Source organism: Rutidosis leptorrhynchoides, chromosome 4 (genome assembly GCF_046630445.1).
Source record: "Rutidosis leptorrhynchoides isolate AG116_Rl617_1_P2 chromosome 4, CSIRO_AGI_Rlap_v1, whole genome shotgun sequence".
Classification (NCBI taxonomy): domain Eukaryota; kingdom Viridiplantae; phylum Streptophyta; class Magnoliopsida; order Asterales; family Asteraceae; genus Rutidosis; species Rutidosis leptorrhynchoides.
This window is the reverse complement of record NC_092336.1, coordinates 137,373,826-137,400,723: the sequence shown is the minus strand read 5'-3', so window position 1 is coordinate 137,400,723 and position 26,898 is coordinate 137,373,826. Positions and strand designations below refer to the sequence as shown.

At 34.9% G+C, this 26,898-nt stretch overlaps 1 protein-coding gene across 1 annotated transcript; it reads right to left on the bottom strand.

Annotated features, from left to right (window-relative positions):
- Positions 1-11,888: 11,888 nt before the first annotated feature.
- Positions 11,889-19,081, bottom strand: LOC139840293 (transcription factor ORG2-like). Its single transcript, XM_071830555.1, has 4 exons — positions 18,998-19,081; positions 13,517-13,748; positions 13,004-13,408; positions 11,889-12,243 (listed from the first exon to the last, which is right to left on the bottom strand). Exons 1-4 carry the CDS (start codon positions 19,060-19,062, stop codon positions 12,157-12,159), a joined length of 789 nt encoding a protein of 262 aa, XP_071686656.1. The 5' UTR covers positions 19,063-19,081; the 3' UTR covers positions 11,889-12,156.
- Between the last annotated feature and the right edge of the window lie 7,817 nt (positions 19,082-26,898).

Genomic DNA, 26,898 nt, shown 5'->3' with positions numbered 1-26,898 from the left:
TCAAATTCGAGACGTGGAAAGTGTTATGTACAGCCGCGAGTTGTTGAGGTAACTCAAGTCGGTAAGCTACTGGTCTGACACGATCAATAATCTTGAATGGTCCAATATACCTTGGATTTAATTTCCCTCGTTTACCAAATCGAACAAAACCTTTCCAAGGTGCAACCTTAAGCATGACCATCTCTCCAATTTCAAATTCTATATCTTTTCTTTTAATGTCAGCGTAGCTCTTTTGTCGACTTTGGGCAGTTTTCAACCATTGTTGAATTTGGATGATCTTCTCAGTAGTTTCTTGTATTATCTCCAAGACCCGTAATCTGTCTATCCCCCACTTCACTCCAAAAAATCGGAGACCTGCACTTTCTACCATAAAGTGCTTCAAACGGAGCCATCTCAATGCTTGAATGATAGCTATTGTTGTAGGAAAATTCTGCTAACGGTAGATGTCGATCTCAACTGTTTCTGAAATCAATAACACATGCTCGTAGCATGTCTTCAAGCGTTTGTATCGTCCTTTCACTCTGCCCATCAGTTTATGGATGATAGGCAGTACTCATGTCTAGACGAGTTCCTAATACTTGCTGTAATGTCTGCCAGAATCTTGAAATAAATCTGCCACCCTATCAGAGATAATAGAGATTGGTATTCCATGTCTGGAGACGACTTCCTTCAAATACAATCGTGCTAACTTCTCCATCTTGTCATCTTCTCTTATTGGCAGGAAGTGTGCTGATTTGGTGAGACGATCAACTATTACCCAAATAGTATCAAAACCACTTGCAGTCCTTGGCAATTTAGTGATGAAATCCATGGTAATGTTTTCCCATTTCCATTCCGGGATTTCGGGTTGTTGAAGTAGACCTGATGGTTTCTGATGCTCCACTTTGACCTTAGAACACGTCAAACATTCCCCTACGTATTTAGCAACATCGGCTTTCATACCTGGCCACCAAAAATGTTTCTTGAGATCCTTGTACATCTTCCCCGTTCCAGGATGTATTGAGTACCTGGTTTTATGAGCTTCTCTAAGTACCATTTCTCTCATATCTCCAAATTTTGGTACCCAAATCCTTTCAGCCCTATACCGGGTTCCATCTTCTCGAATATTAAGATGCTTCTTCGATCCTTTGGGTATTTCATTCTTTAAATTTCCCTCTTTTAAAACTCCTTGTTGCGCCTCCTTTATTTGAGTAGTAAGGTTATTGTGAATCATTATATTCATAGATTTTACTCGAATGGGTTCTCTGTCCTTTCTACTCAAGGCTTCGGCTACCACATTTGCCTTCCCCGGGTGGTAACGAATCTCAAAGTCGTAATCATTCAACAATTCAATCCACCTACGCTGCCTCATGTTCAGTTGTTTCTGATTAAATATGTGTTGAAGACTTTTGTGGTCGGTATATATAATACTTTTGACCCCATATAAGTAGTGCCTCCAAGTATTTAATGCAAAAACAACCGCGCCTAATTCCAAATCATGCGTCGTATAATTTTGTTCGTGAATCTTCAATTGTCTAGACGCATAAGCAATCACCTTCGTTCGTTGCATTAATACACAACTGAGACCTTGCTTTGATGCGTCACAATAAATCACAAAATCATCATTCCCTTCAGGCAATGACAATATAGGTGCCGTAGTTATCTTTTTCTTCAATAACTGAAACGCTTTCTCTTGTTCATCCTTCCATTTAAATTTCTTCCCTTTATGCATTAATGCAGTCAAGGGTTTTACTATTCTGGAAAAGTCTTGGACGAATCTTCTGTAGTAACCAGCCAATCCTAAAAATTGACGTATATGCTTCGGAGTTTTTGGGGTTTCCCACTTTTCAACGGTTTCGATCTTTGCCGGGTCCACCTGGATACCTTCTTTGTTCACTATGTGACCGAGGAATTGAACTTCTTCCAACCAAAATGCACACTTTGAAAACTTAGCGTACAGTTTTTCTTTCCTCAATACTTCTAGCACTTTTCTCAAATGTTCTTCGTGCTCTTGATCATTCTTTGAGTAAATAAGTATGTCATCGATGAAAACAATGACAAACTTGTCAAGATATGGCCCACACACTCGGTTCATAAGGTCCATGAACACAGCTGGTGCATTAGTCAATCCAAACGGCATAACCATAAACTCGTAATGACCATAACGCGTCCTAAAAGCAGTTTTTGGAATATCATCTTCTTTCACCCGCATTTGATGATACCCGGAACGTAAGTCAATCTTTGAATAAACAGACGAGCCTTGTAGTTGATCAAATAAGTCGTCGATTCTCGGTAGTGAGTAGCGGTTCTTGATGGTAAGTTTGTTCAACTCTCTGTAGTCAATACACAACCTAAATGTACCATCTTTCTTCTTGACAAACAAAACAGGAGCTCCCCATGGTGATGTGCTTGGTCGAATGAAACCACGTTCTAATAGTTCTTGCAGTTGGCTTTGCAGTTCTTTCATCTCGCTGGGTGCGAGTCTGTAAGGAGCACGAGCTATTGGTGCAGCACCTGGTACAAGATCTATTTGAAATTCAACAGATCGATGTGGAGGTAGTCCCGGTAATTCTTTCGGAAATACCTCGGAAAATTCTTTTGCGATAAAAACATCATTGATGCTCTTTTCTTCAGTTTGTACTTTCTCGACATGTGCTAGAACAGCATAGCAACCTTTTCTTATTAGTTTTTGTGCCTTCAAATTACTAATAAGATGTAGCTTCGTGTTGCCCTTTTCTCCGTACACCATTAAGGGTTCTCCTTCTTCTCGTACAATGCGAATTGCATTTTTATAACATACGATCTCTGCTTTCACCTTCTTCAGCCAGTCCATGCCAACTATTACATCAAAACTCCCTAACTCTACTGGTATCAAATCAATCTTAAATATTTCGCTACCCAGTTTAATTTCTCGATTCCGGCATATATAATCTGCTAAAATTAATTTACCGTTTGCTAATTCGAGTAAAAATTTACTATCCAAAGGCATCAATGGACAACTTAATTTAGCACAAAAATCTCTACTCATATAGCTTCTATCCACACCCGAATCAAATAAAATGTAAGTAGATTTATTGTCAATAAGAAACGTACCCGTAACAAGCTCCGGGTCTTCCTGTGCCTCTGCCGCATTAATATTGAAAACTCTTCCGCGGACTTGTCCATTCGTGTTCTCCTAGTTCAGGCAATTTCTAATAATGTGGCCCGATTTTCCACATTTATAACAAACTACATTGGCATAACTTGCTCCGACACTACTTGCTCCGCCATTACTCGTTCCGACACCATTTGTTCCTTTCGTTCTGTTAACCCCTGGTCCTTAGACCTCACACTTCGCCGCGCTATGACCATTTCTTTTACACTTGTTGCAAAATTTGGTGCAGAAACCCGAGTGATACTTTTCACACCTTTGGCATAGCTGCTTCTGATTGTTGTTGTTGTTGCGGTTATTATTGTTGTTGGGATGATTGTTGTAGTTGCTGTTGTTGTTGTTGTTGTTGTTGTTGTTGGGCCGTTTGTTGTAGTTGCGATTGATGTTGCGATTGTTGGGATAGTTGTTGCGATTATTGTTGTAATTGCTGTTGTTGTTGTATTGGTGATTCTTATCACCATTTTCCTCCCACTTTCTTTTGACTTGCTTCACATTGGCCTCTTCAGCAGTCTGTTCTTTAATTCTTTCTTCAATCTGGTTCACTAGTTTGTGAGCCATTCTACATGCCTGTTGTATGGAGGTGGGCTCGTGTGAACTTATATCTTCTTGGATTCTTTCCGGTAATCCTTTCACAAACGCGTCGATCTTCTCTTCCTCATCTTCGAATGCTCCCGGACACAATAAGCACAATTCTGTGAATCGTCTTTCGTACCGGTAATATCAAATCCTTGGGTTCGTAACCCTCTAAGTTCTGTCTTGAGCTTATTGACCTCGGTTCTGGGACGGTACTTCTCGTTCATCAAGTGCTTGAATGCTGACCACGGTAGTGCGTAAGCATCATCTTGTCCCACTTGCTCTAGATAGGTATTCCGCCATGTTAACGCAGAACCTGTGAAGGTATGCGTAGCGTACTTCACTTTGTCCTCTTCAGTACACTTACTTATGGCAAACACTGATTCGACCTTCTCGGTCCACCGTTTCAATCCGATCGGTCCTTCGGTTCCATCAAATTTCAAAGCTTTGCAGGCAGTGAATTCTTTGTAGGTGCATCCTACACAATTTCCTGTACTGCTAGATTCAAGGTTATTGTTGGTATGTAGCGCAGCCTGTACTGCGGCTATGTTTGAAGCAAGAAAGGCACGAAATTCCTCTTCACTCATATTCAAGGTGTGTCGAGTAGTCGGTGCCATTTCCTTCAAAATAGTCAAATGAAACGAGTTAATCATATAGAACATCAAGAGTAGTCAATAGTATTTCGTAGCATAATATGAACTTATTTATAAAAGCTCTTTCTTCATATTAGCGTTTTATACTCTTTAATTCGGGTAGTACCTACCCGTTAAGTTCATACTTAGTAGCTAACATACTATTTCAACTACTACAATTCTATATGAAAAACTAATCACAACAAAAAAAAATATCATATTCAAACCTTTATACAATAACTTGCAAACTTACAATACCGCTATTTTACATATAGCATGAAATATAGCACATAAAACTTTGATACAAAGTAGTTGCGAAGATAATTCTAGTTAATAAATAAGGCATTCAGCAAAGGCAACAAAGACACGTAATTCATACGTCCAGAAACAAGTCATGCATTCTGGTTTTACTAATACCACTTCCCATCCTTGGTCTTGCGGAACGTAACCGTTGTGACCGATAGTATGACAACGTGTTGTAACGTCGTCAAAAGGGTGAAGGTTACGTAATGACCAACAGTCTCGTAATAACCTAAAAACCTCATTTCTTACCCCAATTACCGACTCCGTCACTTGTGGGAACATTTTGTTTAATAGTTGTAGCCCGATGTTCTTGTTCTCACTTTGGTGAGAAGCGAACATTACTAACCCGTAAGCATAACATGCTTCTTTATGTTGCATGTTAGCTGCTTTTTCTAAATCATGAAGTCTTATATTCGGATATATTGAGTCAAAATAATTTCTTAACCCGTTGCGTAAAATAGCATTTGGGTTCCCCGCAATATATGCGTCAAAGTAACACATCGTAACTTATGGGTTTCCCAATGTGATATCCCCCATCTTTCAAACGAAAGCCTTTTATAAACCAAGGCATTCTTGTAAAATTCTTCGAATGTCTTACAAACTGATCTCACCTTAAATAGTTGTGCCGAGAAATTCTGACCGACTCTAGACAAGATTTCATCAATCATGTCTCCGGGTAGGTCTCTTAAAATATTGGGTTGTCTATCCATTTTGTGTTTTTATACTGTAAAATAGACAAGAGTTAGATTCATAAAAAAATAATACTTATTAATACAAGCAATTTTTACATATATCATAAAGCATAAGCACACTATATTACATATATTACACCACACGAATACAACTATCTTATTCTGACTCGCTCGTTTCTTCTTCTTCAGTTTTGGTTCGTTTTGCTAAGTTTCTAGAGATATATGATGTTCCCCTAATACGAGCCATCGTTTTCCACATTGGTTTAGAAAAACCTGGTGGTTTAGAGGTTCCCGGGTTATTGTCACAACTTAAGAAATACGGGTGTTGACGATACATATAAAGTTCATCGGGTTTGGAATCAAATTTCTCTACTTTTATGCCCTTTCTCTTATTGTTCTCTTTTGCCTTATTAAATTGTGTTGGGGTAATTTCTATAACATCATCGGAATCCTTGTCGGGATCCGATTCATCAGAGAATTGGTAATCCTCCCAATACTTTGCTTCCTTGGCGGAAACACCATTGACCATAATTAACTTTGGTCGGTTGGTTGAGGATTTTCTTCTACTTAACCGTTTTATTATTTCCCCCACTGGTTCTATTTCTTCTTCCGGTTCCGATTCTTCTTCCGGTTCCGATTCTTCTTCCGGTTCCTCTTCGGGAACTTGTGAATCAGTCCACGAATCATTCCAATTTATATTTGACTCTTCATTATTATTAGGTGAGTCAATGGGACTTGTTCTAGAGGTAGACATCTATCACATGTTAAAAATATATAGTTTCCAACAAAATTTGTTAAGCAATCATTTTTCAAGTAAACACGGTCAAAGTCCAGACTCACTAATGCATCCTAACAAACTCGATAAGACACACTAATGCAAAATTCTGGTTCTCTAAGACCAACGCTCGGATACCAACTGAAATGTCCCGTTTTTATTGATTAAAAACGTTCCATATTAATTGATTTCGTTGCGAGGTTTTGACCTCTATATGAGACGTTTTTTCAAAGACTGCATTCATTTTTAAAACTAACCATAACCTTTATTTCATAAATAAAAGTTTAAAATGCTTTACGTAGATTATCAAATAATGATAATCTAAAATATCATGTTTACACACGACCATTACATAATGGTTTACAATACAAATATGTTACATCGAAATCACTTTCTTGAATGCAGTTTTTACACAATATCATACAAACATGGACTCCAAATCTTGTCCTTATTTTAGTATGCAACAGCGGAAGCTCTTAGTATTCACCTGAGAATAAACATGCTTTAAACGTCAACAAAAATGTTGGTGAGTTATAGGTTTAACCTATATATATCAAATCGTAACAATAGACCACAAGATTTCATATTTCAATACACATCCCATACATAGAGATAAAAATCATTCATATGGTGAACACCTGGTAACCGACATTAACAAGATGCATATATAAGAATATCCCCATCATTCCGGGACACCCTTCGGATATGATATAAATTTCGAAGTACTAAAGCATCTGGTACTTTGGATGGGGTTTGTTAGGCCCAATAGATCTATCTTTAGGATTCGCGTCAATTAGGGTGTATGTTCCCTAATTCTTAGATTACCAGACTTAATAAAAAGGGGCATATTCGATTTCGATAATTCAACCATAGAATGTAGTTTCACGTACTTGTGTCTATTTTGTAAATCATTTATAAAACCTGCATGTATTCTCATCCCAAAAATATTAGATTTTAAAAGTGGGACTATAACTCACTTTCACAGATTTTTTTTACTTCGTCGGGAAGTAAGACTTGGTCACTGGTCGATTCACGAACCTATAACAAATATGTACATATATATCAAAGTATGTTCAAAATATATTTATAACACTTTTAATACATTTTGATATTTTAAGTTTATTAAGTCAGCTGTCCTCGTTAGTAACCTACAACTAGTTGTCCACAGTTAGATGTACAGAAATAAATCGATATATATTATCTTGAATCAATCCACGACCCAGTGTATACATATCTCAGTATTGATCACAACTCAAACTATATATATTTTGGAATCAACCTCAACCCTGTATAGCTAACTCCAACATTCACATATAGAGTGTCTATGGTTGTTCCGAAATATATATAGATGTGTCGACATGATAGGTCGAAACATTGTATACGTGTCTATGGTATCTCAAGATTACATAATATACAATACAAGTTGATTAAGTTATAGTTGGAATAGATTTGTTACCAATTTTCACGTAGCTAAAATGAGTAGTTTTTACCAATTTTGTTTTGCTCGCCATTTATTCGTTTCTAATCCGTTTTGAGTGATTTAAGCGGCCACAGTTTCGTATTGAACTTGACTTTATGAAACTAAACAGAAAAGTTATAGGTTTATAGTCGGAAATACAAGTTACAAGTCATTTTTGAAAAAGGTAGTCATTTTCGTCGAAAGAACGACATCTTGATGACTGTTTTGAAAAACATACTTTCACTTTGAGTTTAACCATGATTTTTAGATATGGTTTCATGTTCATAAGAAAAATCATTTTCTCAGAAGTATAGCTTTTAAATCAAAGTTTTTCATAATTTTTAATTATCCAAACCAAAACAGCCCCCGGTTGTAACTACGACGGCGTAAATCCGGTTTTATGGTGTTTATCGTGTTTCCGGGTTTTAAATCATTAAGTTAGCATATCATATAGATATAGATCATGTGTATAGTTGATTTTAAAAGTGTAGTTAGAAGGATTAACACTATTTGCGAACAAGTTAGAATTAACTAAACTATGTTCTAGTGATTACTAGTTTACCACTTCGAATATGATAGCTTTTTATGTATGAATCGAATGATGTTATGAACATCATTACTACCTTAAGTTCCTTGGATAAACCTACTGGAAAAGAGAAAAATGGATCTAGCTTCAACGGATCCTTGGATGGCTCGAAGTTCTTGAAGCAGAATCATGACACGAAAACAAGTTCAAGTAAGATCATCACTTGAAATAAGATTGTTATAGTTGTAGAAATTGAACCAAAGTTTGAATATGATTATTACCTTGTATTAGAATGATAACCTACTGTAAGAAACAAAGATTTCTTGAGGTTGGATGATCACCTTACAAGATTGGAAGTGAGCTAGCAAACTTGAAAGTATTCTTGATTTTATGTAACTAGAACTTGTAGAATTTATGAAGAACACTTAGAACTTGAAGTTAGAACTTGAGAGAGATCAATTAGATGAAGAAAATTGAAGAATGAAAGTGTTTGTAGGTGTTTTTGGTCGTTAGTGTATGGATTAGATATAAATGATATGTAATTTTGTTTTCATGTAAATAAGTCATGAATGATTACTCATATTTTTGTAATTTTATGAGATATTTCATGCTAGTTGCCAAATGATGGTTCCCACATGTGTTAGGTGACTCACATGGGCTGCTAAGAGCTGATCATTGGAGTGTATATACCAATAGTACATACATCTAAAAGCTGTGTATTGTACGAGTACGAATACGGGTGCATACGAGTAGAATTGTTGATGAAACTGAACGAGGATGTAATTGTAAGCATTTTTGTTAAGTAGAAGTATTTTGATAAGTGTCTTGATGTCTTTCAAAAGTGTATGATTACATATTAAAACACTACATGTATATATATTTTAACTGAGTCATTAAGTCATCGTTAGTCGTTACATGTAAGTGTTGTTTTGAGACCTTTAGGTTAACGATCTTGTTAAATGTTGTTAACCCAAAGTTTATAATATCAAATGAGATTTTAAATTATTATATTATCATGATATTATGATATATTAATATATCTTAATATGATATATACATTTAAATGTCGTTACAACGATAATCGTTACATATATGTCTCGTTTCGAAATCCTTAAGTTAGTAGTCTTGTTTTTACTTATGTAGTTCATTGTTAATACACTTAATGATATATTTAATTATCATATTATCATGTTATATATAATATAACAATATATTAATATGCTTCATATATATTTAGTAAGACGTGGTTATAACGATAATCGTTATATGTATCGTCTCGAGTTTCATACGACAATAGTCTCCTTTTTAAGTATATAACTTATTGTTACTATTTTTAATGAGATACTTGATGATCATTATATCATGTTAAACATATATATTTATTCATTTATGTATCATCATGTCGTATACAACTTATAGCGTTCGTGAATCATTGGTCAAACTGGGTAATCAGACGTTTACAAAATTTCCGTTTCAATTAACCAAGTCTTAACAAGTTTGATTGCTTAACATGTTGGAAACATTTAATCATGTAAATATAGTTTTCATTAAACATATAATCATAGAAAGGTTCGGAAAAGTTCGGGTCACTACATATTCCGCCTCTAGGATTGTTAGCAAGCGACCTAAGATCCTTAAATCTTCGTCTACAAATAAAAGAAATGTTCATAATGTATGTATATGATCATATATATCAAAGCGTACTTATGATTATATATACATTTCAAATTCTATTTACACAATATAGCTTCATTAAATTTTGTTACAGAGTACGCACATTTACAGTTTGAAATAGTCAAATTTATTACTCCGTATTATAGTATACTTTGTTGTATACATCAATATATACGTGTGTGTTATGAGTTAATTAGGGCACTGTTGAAGGATGCATTCACGTGGAGCGTGTGCCATGCACAATTTTATACCAAGTGTGTCATTCAAAACTCCATGTAAGTTTAGCAAGACATGTGTTAGCACACTTTGAACTCACTCTAAGAGTGTGGTCATACTTTATTCTTCTGGATGTGTTTTTAATTTGCTGTTTTCAATTGTTTATTTAACCTTGATGTCATTCACTATTCCATTTATCACCTATGAGATCACTGTTTTGCTTAATATATTCAAGATAATTTATTATAACTTAGCAAGTGTCACAAACATAGTAACCCCTCTCTCCACTTGATCTTGACCATATAGTTTGTTATATTGCTAATTGTTAGGAAATTATCATTAAAATATGGCATAGTAGTTAGTGTCTCTCTCAATTAAGAAGTCTCAGGTGCAACCATCACTAGAACCACACTTTGGAGTAGCTTGAGAAAAAGGGTCAGAAACGGTCACGAGGTAAGCTGGTTCGATCGCGTACACCTGATTGTACTCGTGCTTGCTGGCTAATTAAGTATAATTAAAAACATATGAAAACTATCATATCCTTGGACAGCTTGCTACAGATTGATGATTATTGTACATGTAGGAATAACATTCACCACACAAATTTGAGATGTACTGCTGTATTATTTAGAGAAGGAATAATACAGACTAGCATGATACAATCGTTTTACAACTGATATTAATTACTGCAAAAAAAGATAAGAGTAATGAAAAGATGGTCCAAGCTTGAGTTGAATGCAATTCTCTTGAAACAGAGACAAGCTTGTTTCACAGTGTATGGAGGCCTAAAGTTGCGTACAACAGAGTCGAAAACTTGATTGTAAATTGACTCAATGTGTGTGTATTGATTTTGATTATTCATTCATTGCAGTAATGTTACAAAATTAAGTGGATGGTAATGTATTTGAACAACAAAACTATTACGGATGCTTTTATATCATATGATTAGATTCATTAAACTTGATAATCATCAATTAACAACAATTAGAGTCTCTTGATTACTTCCATGTGTTAAGTGCTGGAACTGTTAAGGAACCGGGTCACAAGTCAGATTTAACGGATCATGGGTCAGGTACAAACTGACCAAAAACAGTTGGTTCGGGTACAAACTGACCCAAAACAAAAAATTGACCCAGGGGATAAAACTGACCCAAAACTAGATGGGTTGGTTCGAAACAGACCCACTTTAACGTGACGGGTCATGGGTCAAAACATACTCAAATTGACCTACTTCCTCCATTAAATATTAAATACCTCAATTTAAAGCACGAAAATTTTCATTTACTACAACATTACTTTGGACACATAAGCCCTTGTCAAAAACTGCATACGCGTATAATATTTCAGTTACAAATTTTATATATGCATACACATATTTAGGTCCGAAGTTTGGAAAAAATACACTGAACCCAATTTTTTCTAACAATCTAACATAGGGTGTTTGGTGAAACGAACTATTAGTCGATATTTATTCACTACATGATGAATCGGAGAGAACGTGTAACTATTTGAGCTCGAGCTCGAGGTTTATCTTAATATGGACTAAACCTAGAATAAAAAGAATCCCTACAGGGTCGTTTTATTAATTTATAAGTTTTTGTTCGACATATAAAACATGTGTTCGAATATAAAAAATGAATCTTATAAATGTAAAATTTTTCAATAGATATAAAAAGATAATACTATTAAAAAGTTATAAATTGAAAAAAAAAAAAAAATATCAAAACAACCGTACTAAAGGTGTTTTATTCTTAAATAGTTATCATTCATCATACTTAAATTATTCATTAAATATCTACCCTCTTAGCATTTTTGTAAAAAAAAAAAAAGTTGTTGATCAACTCCTTATAGTCAATACTCTCTATCAACTCTTTATAGTAAATACTCTCTACAATATGTCGTTCTCAATAGTCATACTCTCCAACATGGTTTGACATGGTGACTAACATTTGAGACGCGTTAAATATTCTGCACCCTGTTCGATTGCACACTTTAGAGTTTAGACAAGTCCAAAGACACCTCTGTTTTAACACCTGCATGTGTCGCTCATGCAATCGTTCTCCATTGATTTTAGCATACACAAATACTGGATATGTTACACAGTACGTCATGGTCATCTATTTACAGACGATATAACATACGAAAATGATCCTATACAGCTTATAACCAATGAAAGTTAAAGTACACGCCGACTCGGTTGTTGGTAGAAAGAACACAACTTCTCTTTCAACTGTTTAGCCTCTATCTTCTTATCCTCTTGCATCTGTCAACATAATAAAACATTTTTTTTTTATCAATTTTCACAATACTTAAAAACTATTAAATCTTGTCAAATGCAGCCAAACAATAGAATATGTCATTTAGTTGATTAAGACATTTTTCAACAAGTTTGGTTCATTATTTATAATTTTATAACTAAAGATTCCAAACCTCTTTCAGTTCTCATAGTATTTTTTATTGTTTTAGAGTATAAAATATAGTATTCTCAAAGTTAAAAACTGCTAATTACATCCATTTTAAATCTTAAAAGCAAAGACTTATGGTGCTAGTATTAAAAGGCATATATATTTATATTTATATTTATATTTATATTAATATTATATATTATATATTATATATACATTAGAATCATTATAGTTCAATATGCTTGATCAGATGAGAATACTCAACTTAGTTATATGCAGAATGACTGACTACAAAGAAAACGTTTCTATACGCGAATATAACTTAGTAAGAAATTTAAACTTTGGCATTTAGAATCCTTTATTTATCAAAAATTTGCAATCAGCGTTCCTCGAAGGGACGCTGTTACGCTGATTGCAAAATATTGATAAACAAAGAATTCTAAAGACCAAATTAATAGCCAAGGGATACTGTTAGTAAAATGGAGTATAATTCAGGGACCAAAAAGTCTTTGCCATGACAGCATACACATGTGTTGGATTTGGTACATCATATCATACTTACATGCCGATAAAGGTTATTGTAATTTGAGATGTAGAAGAAAGTGAAAATATATGTACCTGAAAATGGACAGTGTTTAATATCATGCCTTCTCCAAAACTCTTAAAAGTCGTCGCATTTAGAAACACAATCCCATCTTCTTCATGTTCCATGTATTCCATAACATTTGACAAGAAGCTAATATCTTTATTCGTCCTCGTACAAATTGTATATATCAGTTGGATAACATCTTCGTTTTCACCTAAAACGTTCACTGAAGAAACAACCGAAGAATTTGTTTTAATCACAGCATCTTTAGTACTTTGTTGGTTTACGCCAAGTTGTCTGTCTTTCGTGCTCTTGATGGTTGTTGAAGAATACGAACAAAGCTTTTCCTTTTTACTTCTTAACTCCTCTACTTCCTTTTGTAGTTCAGGTATGTATTTCAACGCACGAGTTACTGTCCCTGGAATACTAACTTTTTTCTGTTTCAAATAAAGACAAAATACCAAAAACACTTCAAAAGTAGCTAACATGTTCAAGTTTTTTGGTCAATTTAAAGTGACACAATATGTTATGTACTAGTACTATACCTTTTGATCATTTGACTTGGGTAGAAGTGAACGAAGAAACGCATACAAGTCATTAACCCTCTTACGACGATCTCTTTCACTAGCATTATGATTGAGCTTTTTTGTCACTATCATGTCATCTTTAGTACCACCATTTACAGCTTCACCTGAAGAAATCGAATTTTCGGGTGCAAAATCATGTTCGATTTGATGATTATATGCATGAAAATCAGGAAGTGAATGATCATATGACCTTGTGTTGGACTAATTTGACTCAATTCCAATTTGGATTATGAGTTAGGCCACCTAACACATCTAGATGGATCACATGGGTGGTTGTTGAAATATGCATTCAACACATGGAATTATTCAAGGTTGGCCATGAAATGTCTTGAATTCACACATGCATTCATATGGCTCATTTCAACTATAAAAGGAAATGCTTGGAACTTCATTTAGGCATCCCATTCTTCACATCTTAAATCCCATCTCAAGTTACATAATACTTGAAAGAGTCTATAACACTCTTGTGAGAAGTATTGTAGAAAATAGAGAGAGTATAGAATTGTTAAATAAAATTCTATACGAGTGAGTTACGAGGGAAGTGTAATAATCTAGTGAGTGGTCTAAATACTTTGTTAGTATTTTCGGAGCCTAGATTGAGTGATACATTGTAACCTCGGGTTTGCCATATTTGCTAGTAAAATCCATCTCTGCTTCCGCCCGTGGACTAGGCCTCACGCCGAACCACGTAAATCCTTGTGTCTTTATTTATTGCTTAATTGTTCTATTAATTTCTCGGGGTCTTGAAAGTGCGCTAAATCACAACAAACTGGTATCAGAGCTATAGTTGTGATTAAATATACAAGATGACGATAATAAGGTCCGACGTAGAGAAATTTAATGGCCAGAACGATTTTGGTCTTTGGCGAATGAAGATGCGGGCTCTACTGAGCCAACAAGGTTATTTGTTAGCTTTGAAAGGGAGAGAACATCTACCCGAAAAGTTGACAGATGAAGAGAAGGATGAACTTCTGGAAAAGGCACACGGCATGATTATTCTAAATCTTGCCGATTGTGTGCTTAGAGAAGTTGCGGCAGAAACCACACCGGCTGGACTTTGGAAACAGCTAGAAACTCTATATATGACTAAGAGTCTCACGAACCAGTTGTATATGAAACAACGGTTGTATACTCTTCGGATGAAAGAAGGTTCACTAAATGATCACATCGATGAGTTCAATAAAATAATTTTGGACTTGAATAATATTGGTGTGAAAATTGATGATGAAGATCAATCATTAATTTTCTTATGTTCCTTGCCAAAATCGTACGAGCATTTGGTTACAACTCTACTATATAGTAGAAAAACTATTTCCATGGAGGATGTCAAATCTACCTTGAACTCTAGCGAGTTAAGGAAGAAATCCTCGGCGGATTATCTGGAAGAGAGTGCAGAAGGTTTGGTGGCAAGAGGAAGACGTAACGATAGAGCATCAAGTAGTAACAACAAAGGTCGTTCTAGATCGAAACCAAGATCTAGAAAGATCAAGTGTTACAATTGTCACAAGGAAGGTCACATGCGTAGAGACTATCCAGACTTAAAAGGAAAAAGAGAGACTTGGAATGCAGCGGGAGCCGATAAAGTTGCCGCGGTTGCAGAAAATGATTCTGATGGTGCAAATGTTCTTAGTGTTACCGATGGCCTCTCAAGTAATGAGTGGATTCTTGACTCGGGTTGTTCTTATCATATGTGTCCTATTAGGGACTGGTTTACTACCTATCAACAAATAAATGGTGGTAAAGTCCTTATGGGAAACGATGTAGCTTGTAAGGTTGTTGGCATAGGAACGATCCAAATCAAGATGTATGATGGCACGGTGAGGACGTTGACAGATGTCAGGCATGTTCCAGAATTGAAGAAGAATCTTATTTCCTTGGGTACGCTGGACTCCATCGGCTGCGAGTATCGAGCCCGAGGTGGAGTACTAAAAGTCTCTAGAGGTGCACTTGTCGTGATGAAAGGTGAAAGGTGTAACGGCCTTTACCTGTTAAAAGGTAGCACGGTTACTGGTGCGTCTGGAGTTTCTTCATCGGCTAAAGATGTAGATACCACCAAGTTATGGCACATGCGCCTTGGGCACATGAGCGAGAGAGGAATGATGGAGCTTAGTAAACGAAGTTTGCTGTGCGGTCAGAATATCGGAAAATTGGAATTCTGCGAGCATTGTGTATTCGGAAAACAGAGCCGGATAAAGTTTGGCACAGCCGTTCACAGGACGAAAGGTACTTTGGATTATATCCATTCAGATCTTTGGGGTCCATCTCCTGTTCCTTCAAAAGGTGGTGCGAGATACATGTTAACCTTTATTGATGACTATTCGAAAAGAGTATGGGTTTATATCCTTAAACGTAAGGATGAAGTCTTTGTCAATTTCAAGCAATGGAAGATGATGATAGAGAAGCAGACTGGAAAGTTCATTAAGCGCTTGAGAACTGACAATGGACTGGAATTCTGCAAAGGCGAATTCAATGAGTTCTGTAAGAACGAAGGCATTGTGAGACACCACACAGTGCGGTTTACACCACAACAGAATGGCGTCGCAGAACGGATGAATAGAACGCTCCTTGAGCGAGCGAGGTGTATGCTCTCAAATGCAAAATTACCAAATATATTTTGGGCTGAAGATGTCAACACAGCTTGTTATTTGGTAAATCGGTCTCCATCAACGGCAATTGATTGTCAAACTCCTTTGGAAAAATGGTCAGGTTCCCCTGCAAGTTACAGTGATTTGAAGATATTTGGTTGTCCTGCTTATGCTCATGTGAAAGATGGTAAACTTGAGCCGAGGGCTAAGAGATGCATATTTCTAGGGTATGCAGATGGGGTGAAGGGTTATAGATTGTGGTGCCCTGATGGTAAATCATCCCGATTTCTCATCAGCAGGGATGTGACATTTGATGAGCCTGCTATGTTGAAAAAGACAGAGGAGGAACAAGTAGTTGCTGGAAAAGATCGTGAAGTTGAAGAGCAGGTGGAGCAAGAAATAGAAGTTTCACAAGGAGTAGTACAAGATACTCCTGTCGAGCCCATTGTAGAAGATGTACATGACTCTGGTGTTGATCAAATGACACCAGAAGATCAGTCAGATGAACAACATGATCTACAGAATTATAATCTAGCAAGAGATAGAGAACGACGAGCAATAAAACCACCACAACGGTTCGGGCATGCAGATTTGGTAGCTTATGCCCTGAGTATGGCAGAAGATATAGAAGTCCAAGAACCTGCTACATATCGTGAAGCTATAAGTGGCCCAGAATTTGCAAAGTGGTCCGTAGCTATGAATGAAGAGATGGAGTCTCTTTATAACAATCATACGTGGGAGCTGGTGAAACCGCCAAAAGGTCAGAAGATTGTTGGATGCAAATGGATCTTCAAAAAGAAGGATGGAATTCCGGGTGTAGAAGATGAAAGGTTCAAAGCACGCCTTGTAGCAAAAGGCTTTACTCAGAGAGAGGGAGTTGACTTTAATGAAGTTTTCTCACCGGTCGTAAAGCATACATCTATTCGCGTGTTACTTGCCATGGTTGCTTTACTTGATATGGAGCTGCAACAACTAGATGTCAAGACAGCATTCTTACATGGTGAGTTGGAGGAACGGATCTTTATGCACCAGCCAGAGGGATTTGTGGTCAAAGGAAAGGAAGAGTATGCTTGTTTGCTGAAAAATTCATTATATGGCTTGAAGCAATCACCTCGACAATGGTATAAGCGGTTTGACGTATTCATGACTAGTAAATGTTACTCGTGGAGTGATTATGATAGTTGTGTATATCACAAGAAGCTTTCAGATGGCTCGTACGTTTATTTGCTGTTATATGTGGATGATATGTTGATTGCTTCGAAAAACATGTCTGAGATCGATCAGTTAAAATCTCAACTCAAAAGTGAGTTTGAGATGAAAGATTTGGGTGCAGCTAAGAAGATATTGGGAATGGAGATTATCAGAGATAGACGTGAAGGAAAATTGTATTTGTCACAAAAGAAATATATTGAGAAGGTTCTTCAGCGTTTTGGGATGGATAACTCCAAACCGGTTAGTACTCCACTTGCTGCACATTTCAAACTTTCATCGGCGTTATCACCAGAAACTGAGGAGGAGGTAGAGCATATGTCACATGTTCCATATGCTAGTGCTGTGGGTAGCATCATGTATGCCATGGTATGTACTAGACCGGATATTGCACAGGCGGTAAGCGTGGTGAGTAGATATATGGATTGTCCAGGGAAAGCTCATTGGAAAGCGGTGCAATGGATTCTACGGTACCTCAGAGGGACAACAGATATTGGCTTAGTATTTGATAGCGGTGGTAATACTAATGTTACCGGATACGTTGATTCAGACTATGCTGGTGATTTGGATCAGAGAAGGTCTCAGACGGGGTATGTTTTTACTCTCGGAAGATGTGCTATTAGTTGGAAAGCAACATTACAATCGACGGTTGCTTTGTCGACAACTGAAGCGGAATACATGGCTCTGACTGAGGGTGTGAAAGAAGCAAAGTGGCTGAGGGGTTTGGTTGGTGATCTGGGTTTGCAACAGGACGAAACTGTAGTGCATTGTGATAGCCAGAGTGCCATACATTTGACTAAAAACCAAGTGTATCATGAGAGAACCAAACACATTGATGTACGGTATCACTTTATTCGAGAAGTCATATCAAAAGGAGTTATAATTGTCAAGAAGATTTGCAAGGCAGATAATCCGGCAGATATGTTGACTAAGCCCGTTACTACAAACAAGTTCGAACACTGTTTGGACTTGGTTGGCGTTCAAAGAAAGTGATGAGCCCGGGAGGGCTGACGGGAAGCGGAGATTGAGAAAAGATAGCAAAGGAATGGAATGTTCGTCAAGGTGGAGATTTGTTGGACTAATTTGACTCAATTCCAATTTGGATTATGAGTTAGGCCACCTAACACATCTAGATGGATCACATGGGTGGTTGTTGAAATATGCATTCAACACATGGGATTATTCAAGGTTGGCCATGAAATGTCTTGAATTCACACATGCATTCATATGGCTCATTTCAATTATAAAAGGAAATGCTTGGAACTTCATTTAGGCATCCCATTCTTCACATCTTAAATCCCATCTCAAGTTACATAATACTTGAAAGAGTCTATAACACTCTTGTGAGAAGTATTGTAGAAAATAGAGAGAGTATAGAATTGTTAAATAAAATTCTATACGAGTGAGTTACGAGGGAAGTGTAATAATCTAGTGAGTGGTCTAAATACTTTGTTAGTATTTTCGGAGCCTAGATTGAGTGATACATTGTAACCTCGGGTTTGCCATATTTGCTAGTAAAATCCATCTCTGCTTCCGCCCGTGGACTAGGCCTCACGCCGAACCACGTAAATCCTTGTGTCTTTATTTATTGCTTAATTGTTCTATTAATTTCTCGGGGTCTTGAAAGTGCGCTAAATCACAACACCTTGCTTCAACTTCTAATGGCCATCCATAGGTTGTTGAAAACAAAGGAGGAGATAATGCTAGCATCTTTGTAATTTTTTTTATAATATTTAGGAATATATGATTATTGATGTAGGAAGCCTGCATATAGTTAAGAAAGTGAGGATGACAAGCTGGTGAATAAATAAGCGGTACAACAACTATATATGCATATACCCTATTGCATTATGGTATTATAAAAATATGAGTGGATATGATTTGTTTTCCTGTTTAATCATAAGTTCAGTTACCTAATATTATAATGTTTTTATTAATTAAATTAAATATTTAATATAATTTTTATTTATCTATCTATTTCTATATCGATATCTATATCTATATAATGATGTCATATGACAACCTATAGAAAAATAAAATTATTTATATAGATTAAGTTGAGGAGTAAACCCTACTTATGTAATTAACCTTTATAATATTGTTAAAAGGGAGGTGATACTCACACACTTAGTTTTGATCCATACACACTTTTTACCATGAAACTTACATTTATATCCCTAAATTTGTCTAGGAAGTTGAACTCTCATCATTGTAAATAAGGGTATATTAGTAACTTAAGTGTGTATAGATCAAGAATGAGTGTGTGAGTATCACCTCCCTTGTTAAAAACTCACTAAGAAAAATGTTTTACTTTTACGTTTTTAATATTTTTGACACTTTGAAACATAAATAACTTGACATGTTTTTTTACGTGTTACAAAGTTTTTGAAACTTAAAAGTATCAAAAAAATAATTTCTAATGACACTTAAAGTTTCAAAAAATTAATACCACTTAACACTTTTTACACCATATTTTTTAAAGCTTCAAAGTTTTTGACCATATATATATTTTATAGTCACACTTTTAACCATTTAAGCGTAAAAGAATCATTGAAAAAATGTTAAGCTAAGGTTAGTAGTAGTGACTTGTCAAATAATACAAGTGTGGTTGATGTGTGCTTGTTAAAAATAACAAAATAAGTGGAATATGTGTCTTACACATGCTCCTTGTTGACACCTCCAAGCCAAATGTACTATTGCATGTATTATGCACACTCATAAATAAATTAATCTAAATACAATATAAATAAATAATAACCACTTGTGTATTGCCCCGATGGGAATCTGGTTATTCAAGTATTCGGTGGAATGCTAAAAGTCACGTGTTTGATTTTCAATGGTGATTTTTTCAATGTGATTTCCTCCCGACACGTCACTTATATGATGAGGTAGGTGGTTTTTCAATACGGACTCCTGTCAATTACTTCTAACTCGCTATTAAAAAAATATAAAGGTTTCTAGACAAACTAGAACTCTTAATTGGTCTTTGTCCTCTATAAAGATTATAAAGTAAGTTTATATTGTAGTGTGTTAAATTTCTATTTATGATTTATACCGGTCCTTATTTACTTCTACCTAGTAAATCCTTTAGTTATACATCAAGTACTTCAGTCACAATGTTTCCTAGAATGTACTTCTCGTATAGAGTTTCCATAATGTACTACACTTATAATGGTTCATAGCTTCTAACCTTTACCGTGATCAAGTGATCCTATAGTACATCGACACTGTACTCCAGTGTTATAACAATATTCCATCGAGTCTTATATTCTTGAAAAATGTCTTCATACGGATAATTAATTACCCTTTTATATGGCGTCTTAATTAGAAGTTTTTAATCACGTTTATTGGTAGAAAAACGATAATTATAACAAGGTTTAAAATCATAGACATAAAGCGTATACGACACGATAATCATCCCTAACAAACATTATTAAATCATTGCAAACAATCAAGTAATTACTTACACATCATGGCAATAAATATTTTTCTAATTATAATAAATCACAAATATTAAACAAGAAGATTATGACAAATTAATAAAAGAAATGATAGATATTACTAATAAATGTTGTGTACCGAATAATAGTTATATATCTTCAAAATATCCAAGGCATTACATTGCTATACTAGCTTTTACTCCTAACGATTACATAAATCTCATAATTTTCTCTCTCTAATCTAGAGAGAGAAACTAGTTTGAAACTCTGGAGAGGGAGTAAAAGTGTGAAAATATGGTGGTGATTGGAGGTGATTTCGTTGAATTTTGGTGTGTTGAAAATGAGAACCAACACCACCTATTTATAGCCAAAATAGAGTGGGTAACTAGGGAAAGGGAGCCACGTACGGCCAAGCCAAATGGCAACCCGGGTGGGCAAGCCGTGTAAGGGTCCTGGGTAATGTGGCCAACCCGGATATACGAGTTGGGTAGATGAGCCGGGTAGTGGCAACCTGGGTAAACGAGTCGGGTAGACGTACCGGGTGGGCAACCCGGGGAAAGTGAGTACCCCAAACACCACGGGTGGCTGCATTTGGTTAGATCTTGATCTTGTCTCCGGGATCGTAGCTTGGTTTCCGAGGTCGCAACTTGGTCTTCACTGTTTTCGCTCTAACTTCTCCATTTCTAGTCCGTTTTAAGTGATTCATTCAACCATGTGTTCGTAATAAAATATCCTAAAACATAAGATTGGATAAATCAAATACTCCAAAAATTATAAAATAAGTTATTTAAACGTGTGTGAATCATCTTAGCCGGTTCTTGCTTGTTTTTCCTCGTTTTCTGATAATGCTAAAAACGAACATATATTTCATAGCATTATTCCTCAAGAAAGACAAGCTTTTAGTTGCAATTGTTCTATTTACAAGTGATATTCGTTTAAATAATAAAAGGTGAAGACAAAAGACAGATTCGACGAAGTGAAGACGCAAACGACCAAAAAGCTCAAAAGTACAAAATACAATCAAAGAGGTTCCAATTATTGATAAGAAACGTCTCGAAATTACAAGAGTACAAGATTCAAAACGCAAAGTACAAGATATTAAATTGTACGCAAGGACATTCGAAAATCCGGAACCAGGACCAGAGTCGACTCTCAACGCTCGACGCAACGGACTAAAAATTACAAGTTAACTATGTATATAAATATAATATAATATATAATTAATTATATTAATTATATATATATTATATTTATAAAATAAATCGTCGGCAAACAAAGAGCCAAATGTGGATGAGCTGTGAAAACGATCTCCGCGACTCGCGGAGTTTGAAGAAGAAAAGGGCCGCGAGTCGCGGAGCCCCAAAAACTGAAACTCCCTATAAAGCCCAACGAATTCTGATCAATTTTTCATCCAATATCCATCAATCTCTCTATCTATATACGTAATATTTATATTTATAATTTATATTTTAATTTTAATTTTAATTTTAATCCTAATAATAAGGGTATGTTAGCAAATGTTGTAAGGGTGTAAGTCGAAATTCTGTCCGTGTAACGCTACGATATTTTTAATCATTGTAAGTTATGTTCAACCTTTTTAATTTAATGTCTCGTAGCTAAGTTATTATTATGCTTATTTAATCCGAAGTAATCATGATGTTGGGCTAATTACTAAAATTGGGTAATTGGGCTTTGTACCATAATTGGAGTTTGGACAAAAGAACGACACTTGTGAAAATTAGACTATGGGCTATTAATGGGCTTTATATTTGTTTAACTAAATGATAGTTTGTTAATGTTAATATAAAGATTTACAATTGGGCGTCCCTATAAATTACCATATACACTCGATCGGACACGATGGGCGGGGTATTTATATGTACAAATAATCGTTCATTTAACCGGACACGGGAATGGATTACTAGCCACTAGAATTATTAAAACAGGGGTGAAATTATGTACAAGGACACTTGGTATAATTGATAACAAAATATTAAAACCTTGGGTTACACTCAGTCGACATCCTGGTGTAATTATTAAACAAAGTATTAAAATCTTGTTACAGTTTAAGTCCCCAATTAGTTGGAATATTTAACTTTGGGTATAAGGATAATTTGACGAGGACACTCGCACTTTATATTTATGACTGATGGACTGTTATGGACAAAAACCAGACGGACATATTAAATAATCCAGGACAAAGGACAATTAACCCATGGGCATAAAACTAAAATCAACACGTCAAACATCATGGTTACGGAAGTTTAAATAAGCATAATTCTTTTATTTCATATTTAATTTCCTTTATTTTATATTTAATTGCACTTCTAATTATCGCATTTTTTGTTATTGTATTTAATTGCACTTTTAATTATCGTACTTTTTAATTATCGCAAGTTTATTTTATCGCACTTTTATTATTCGCAATTTCATTATCGTTATTTACTTTACGCTTTAAATTAAGTCTTGTATTTATTTATTATTTTACATTTGGTTTTAACTGCGACTAAAGTTTTAAAATCGACAAACCGGTCATTAAACGGTAAAAACCCCCCTTTATAATAATAATATTACTTATATATATATTTGTATTTTTATAAAAGTAAACTAATATAACGTTAAGCTTTGTTTAAAGATTTTTCCTGTGGAACGAACCGGACTTACTAAAAACTACACTACTGTACGATTAGGTACACTGCCTATAAGTGTTGTAACAAGGTTTAAGTATATCCATTCTCTAAATAAATAAATATCTTGTGTAAAATTGTATCGTATTTAATAGTATTTTCTTGTAAAATTTAATAGTATTTTATACCCCTTAGCTTTGACATCAGTTATTTTTGGCGCCGCTGCCGGGGATTCGCTTAATAGCCGGAAGCGCAACGCTAATATAAAAATAAATAAAAAAAGATTTTTATTTTTAGTTTACTTTTATTAAAATTCACTTTTGTAAAAATACGTTTTTAATTATTCGAAAATATAAAAAGAAAAAATTTTTTTATATATTTTTAAGATTTTATTAAATATTTAAGTTTTATAAAGTTTCTTTATTTTTATTTTATAAAAATATAAGTTTTTATTATATAAATATTTTAGATTTTAAAACAGAAAAAAAAACGTCGAATTAAAAAACTGTACCAGAGTTGAATTTTGGAACCCCGCGACTCGCGGAGTTTGCAGCCTCTAATACCGCGACTCGCGGAGACAGTCTGACACGGGTACACAGAAGCCGTAGCAGCATTAATTATGGGTTTTTATTAATTATATTTAAACTTAAACCCTAATTAGGGTATATTTATTATAATATTTAGTTTTTATTAGTTTATTTTGTTTTAATTAATTTAATAAAATATAAAATTAATAGTTTTAATAAATAATTAATATAAAAATAATATTTTTATAAAAATTGTACTTTTTACAACTTTTAGTTTATTTTTATATTTTGTCCCTTTTTAATCGTTTTAGCGTAATATTTGTATTTATAGCTCATATTTAGTTTTAAACTTAATTTTTGCCATAGTTATTTTTACTTCTAGATTTTTAGGCTTTGCCGTAGAATTCCTTAAGTGCTTTTTCTTTAGACTAAGATTTAGGTACTTTAGAATTTTGCGACGCCTTTTTAAGTTTTAGTTTCTTTTTAAGTTATTTTCATTTGGGATTTAGTTTTTCCTGTAAGCTTTAATATTTTTAGACGACTTTTACCTATGTATCAATTATCATTCCAATTAGTAATCTCAATTTGCGATTATAATTTTAACTTAGTTGTAGTAATAAGGTTAGGTTAGTCAAGTGTTTTTAAGTGTTATAAGTTTCTTTTATTTTTCCGTCACCTTTTATTTTTCAACCATTTTTCTTTTTCGACCTTTTTCGACGCATTTTTTTTCTTTCTTATTTCTCGCTATTCTAGTTTTAGGACATAGATTTTTATTCTACTTCTTATCTAAATTTCTTAAAATTACGAAAATTTATTTTAAGTGGTTAAATTGATAGACATCAAAATTTTCTGGTTCGTAGTAATAGTTGGATTTGTACGTGGACCGGGTTATTGGAGCCAAACAGTCCTCAATTATATTGAGACCAAACGAATCCTGCCCCTCTGCTGCATCTTTTGGCTATTCGAAACGTGGGCAAAATCAGAAAAGTCTATTGATTGGATAACTTATTATAATTCTTCTTTCCTTTTAAAAACTAATAGGATATTCAGTGAATGCACCGAGCAAGACGTTCATCACCTTTTGTACGTTCACCACCTGTAACTAGATCAAGACATCTAACTAATATTGTCGCCGTTGATAATCCATTTTTTGAACCCGACCTCACAATTGAGAATCCGGAGAATATTCAGGGACGATTCATAGATCCTGAACCATTAAATTTTCCTCCGGAACCACCAATCATTCAAACAGAGATTGTTGAGGAACGAACCATTATATCAGAATCCTCTAGTGATTCTGATTCAACAAATTCAATTATGGAAGTAACAGAACCATTAAGTATGGAAGACCGAATGAGAGCTAAACACACTGGCCAAAGTCACGCAATTACTCATCCAGACATTAATGCGCCAGATTATGAAATCAAAGGACAAATTCTACACATGGTGACTAATCAATGCCAATTTAGTGGTGCGCCGAAGGAAGAACCAAATGAACATCTACGTACCTTTTATAGGATCTGCACACTATTTAAAATCCGAGAAGTGGAGGATGAACAGATATATCTCATGTTATTTCCCTGGACTTTAAAGGGAGAAGCCAAAGATTGGTTGGAATCGTTACCTGAAGGGGCGATTGATACATGTGACGTTTTAGTTGAAAAATTTCTTAAACAATTCTTTCCTGCATCTAAAGCTGTAAGACTTCAAGGAGAAATTGTTACATTCACACAGAAGCCGAATGAAACTCTATATGAAGCGTGGACTAGATTTGGAAAGTTGTTAAGAGGATGTCCGCAACATGGTTTAGACACCTGTCAAATAGTACAAATATTCTACCAAGGATGCGACATCACTACAAGGAAAGACATAGATATAGCAGCTGGTGGTTCTATTATGAAGAAAACCGAAACTGATGCTTACAAAATTATTGATAACACTGCTTCCCACTCACATGAGTGGCACCAAGAAAAAGATATCGTTAGATCATCTAAAGCAGCTAGAGCCGATTCTAGCCATGACTTAGATTCCATTTCCGCAAAGATAGATGCTGTGGAGAGACGAATGGAAAAAATGACTAAAGATATTCACTCAATACGAATTAGTTGTGAGCAGTGTGGAGGACCACATTTGACAAAAGATTGTCTCAGTATTGAATTAACAATGGAACAAAGAGAAAATATTTCATACATAAACCAAAGGCCTGGAAATAATTATCAGAATAATTATCAACCGCCAAGACCGATTTACAATCAAAACCAGAATTATAACCGAAATATTCCATACAACAACCAACAAGGTCCTAGCAATCAACAAGTATCCAATAATAATTACAATCAGCAAAGACCTAATTTTCAAAACAAACCACCACAACAAAACGATGATAAAAAGTCGAATTTAGAAGATATGATGACGAAGCTAGTTGAAACTCAAACGCAGTTTTTCACATCTCAGAAACAAACTAATGAACAAAATGCTCAAGCATTTAGAAATCAACAAGCTTCTATTCAAAATCTGGAACAAGAAGTAAGTAACCTAGCAAGGTTAATAGGTGAAAGAAAACCGGGAAGTCTACCTAGTGATACAAATACTAACCCCCGGAATGAAACAGCTAAAGCCATTACCACAAGAAGTGGTACAACACTTAAACCACCTGAAATACCTGTAACTTCTGATGAAGCTATTCCTACTCCACAAGAACCACAACCTAATCAAGATAAGAAAAAAGAACAGGTAGTTGAAAAGGTTAATGAAGATAACACAATTAAGGATAAACATTATGTTAAACCATACCAACCACCACTTCCTTACTCGAGTAAAATGAAGAAAGAGAAACATGAAGCCGAGCAATCCAAATTCTTGGATATGTTTAAACAGATAAATGTAAATCTTCCTTTCATTGATGTGATTTCAGGAATGCCTAGATATGCTAAATTCTTGAAAGATCTAATC

Coding starts and splice junctions, on each gene's coding strand:
- LOC139840293 (XM_071830555.1), bottom strand. CDS start 19,062: ATGCTAGCATTATCTCCTCCTTTGTTTTCAACAACCTATGGATGGCCA. Junction 13,409..13,516: donor CCAAGTCAAATGATCAAAAG/GTATAGTACTAG, acceptor TATTTGAAACAG/AAAAAAGTTAGTATTCCAGG. Junction 12,244..13,003: donor TAAACACTGTCCATTTTCAG/GTACATATATTT, acceptor TTATGTTGACAG/ATGCAAGAGGATAAGAAGAT.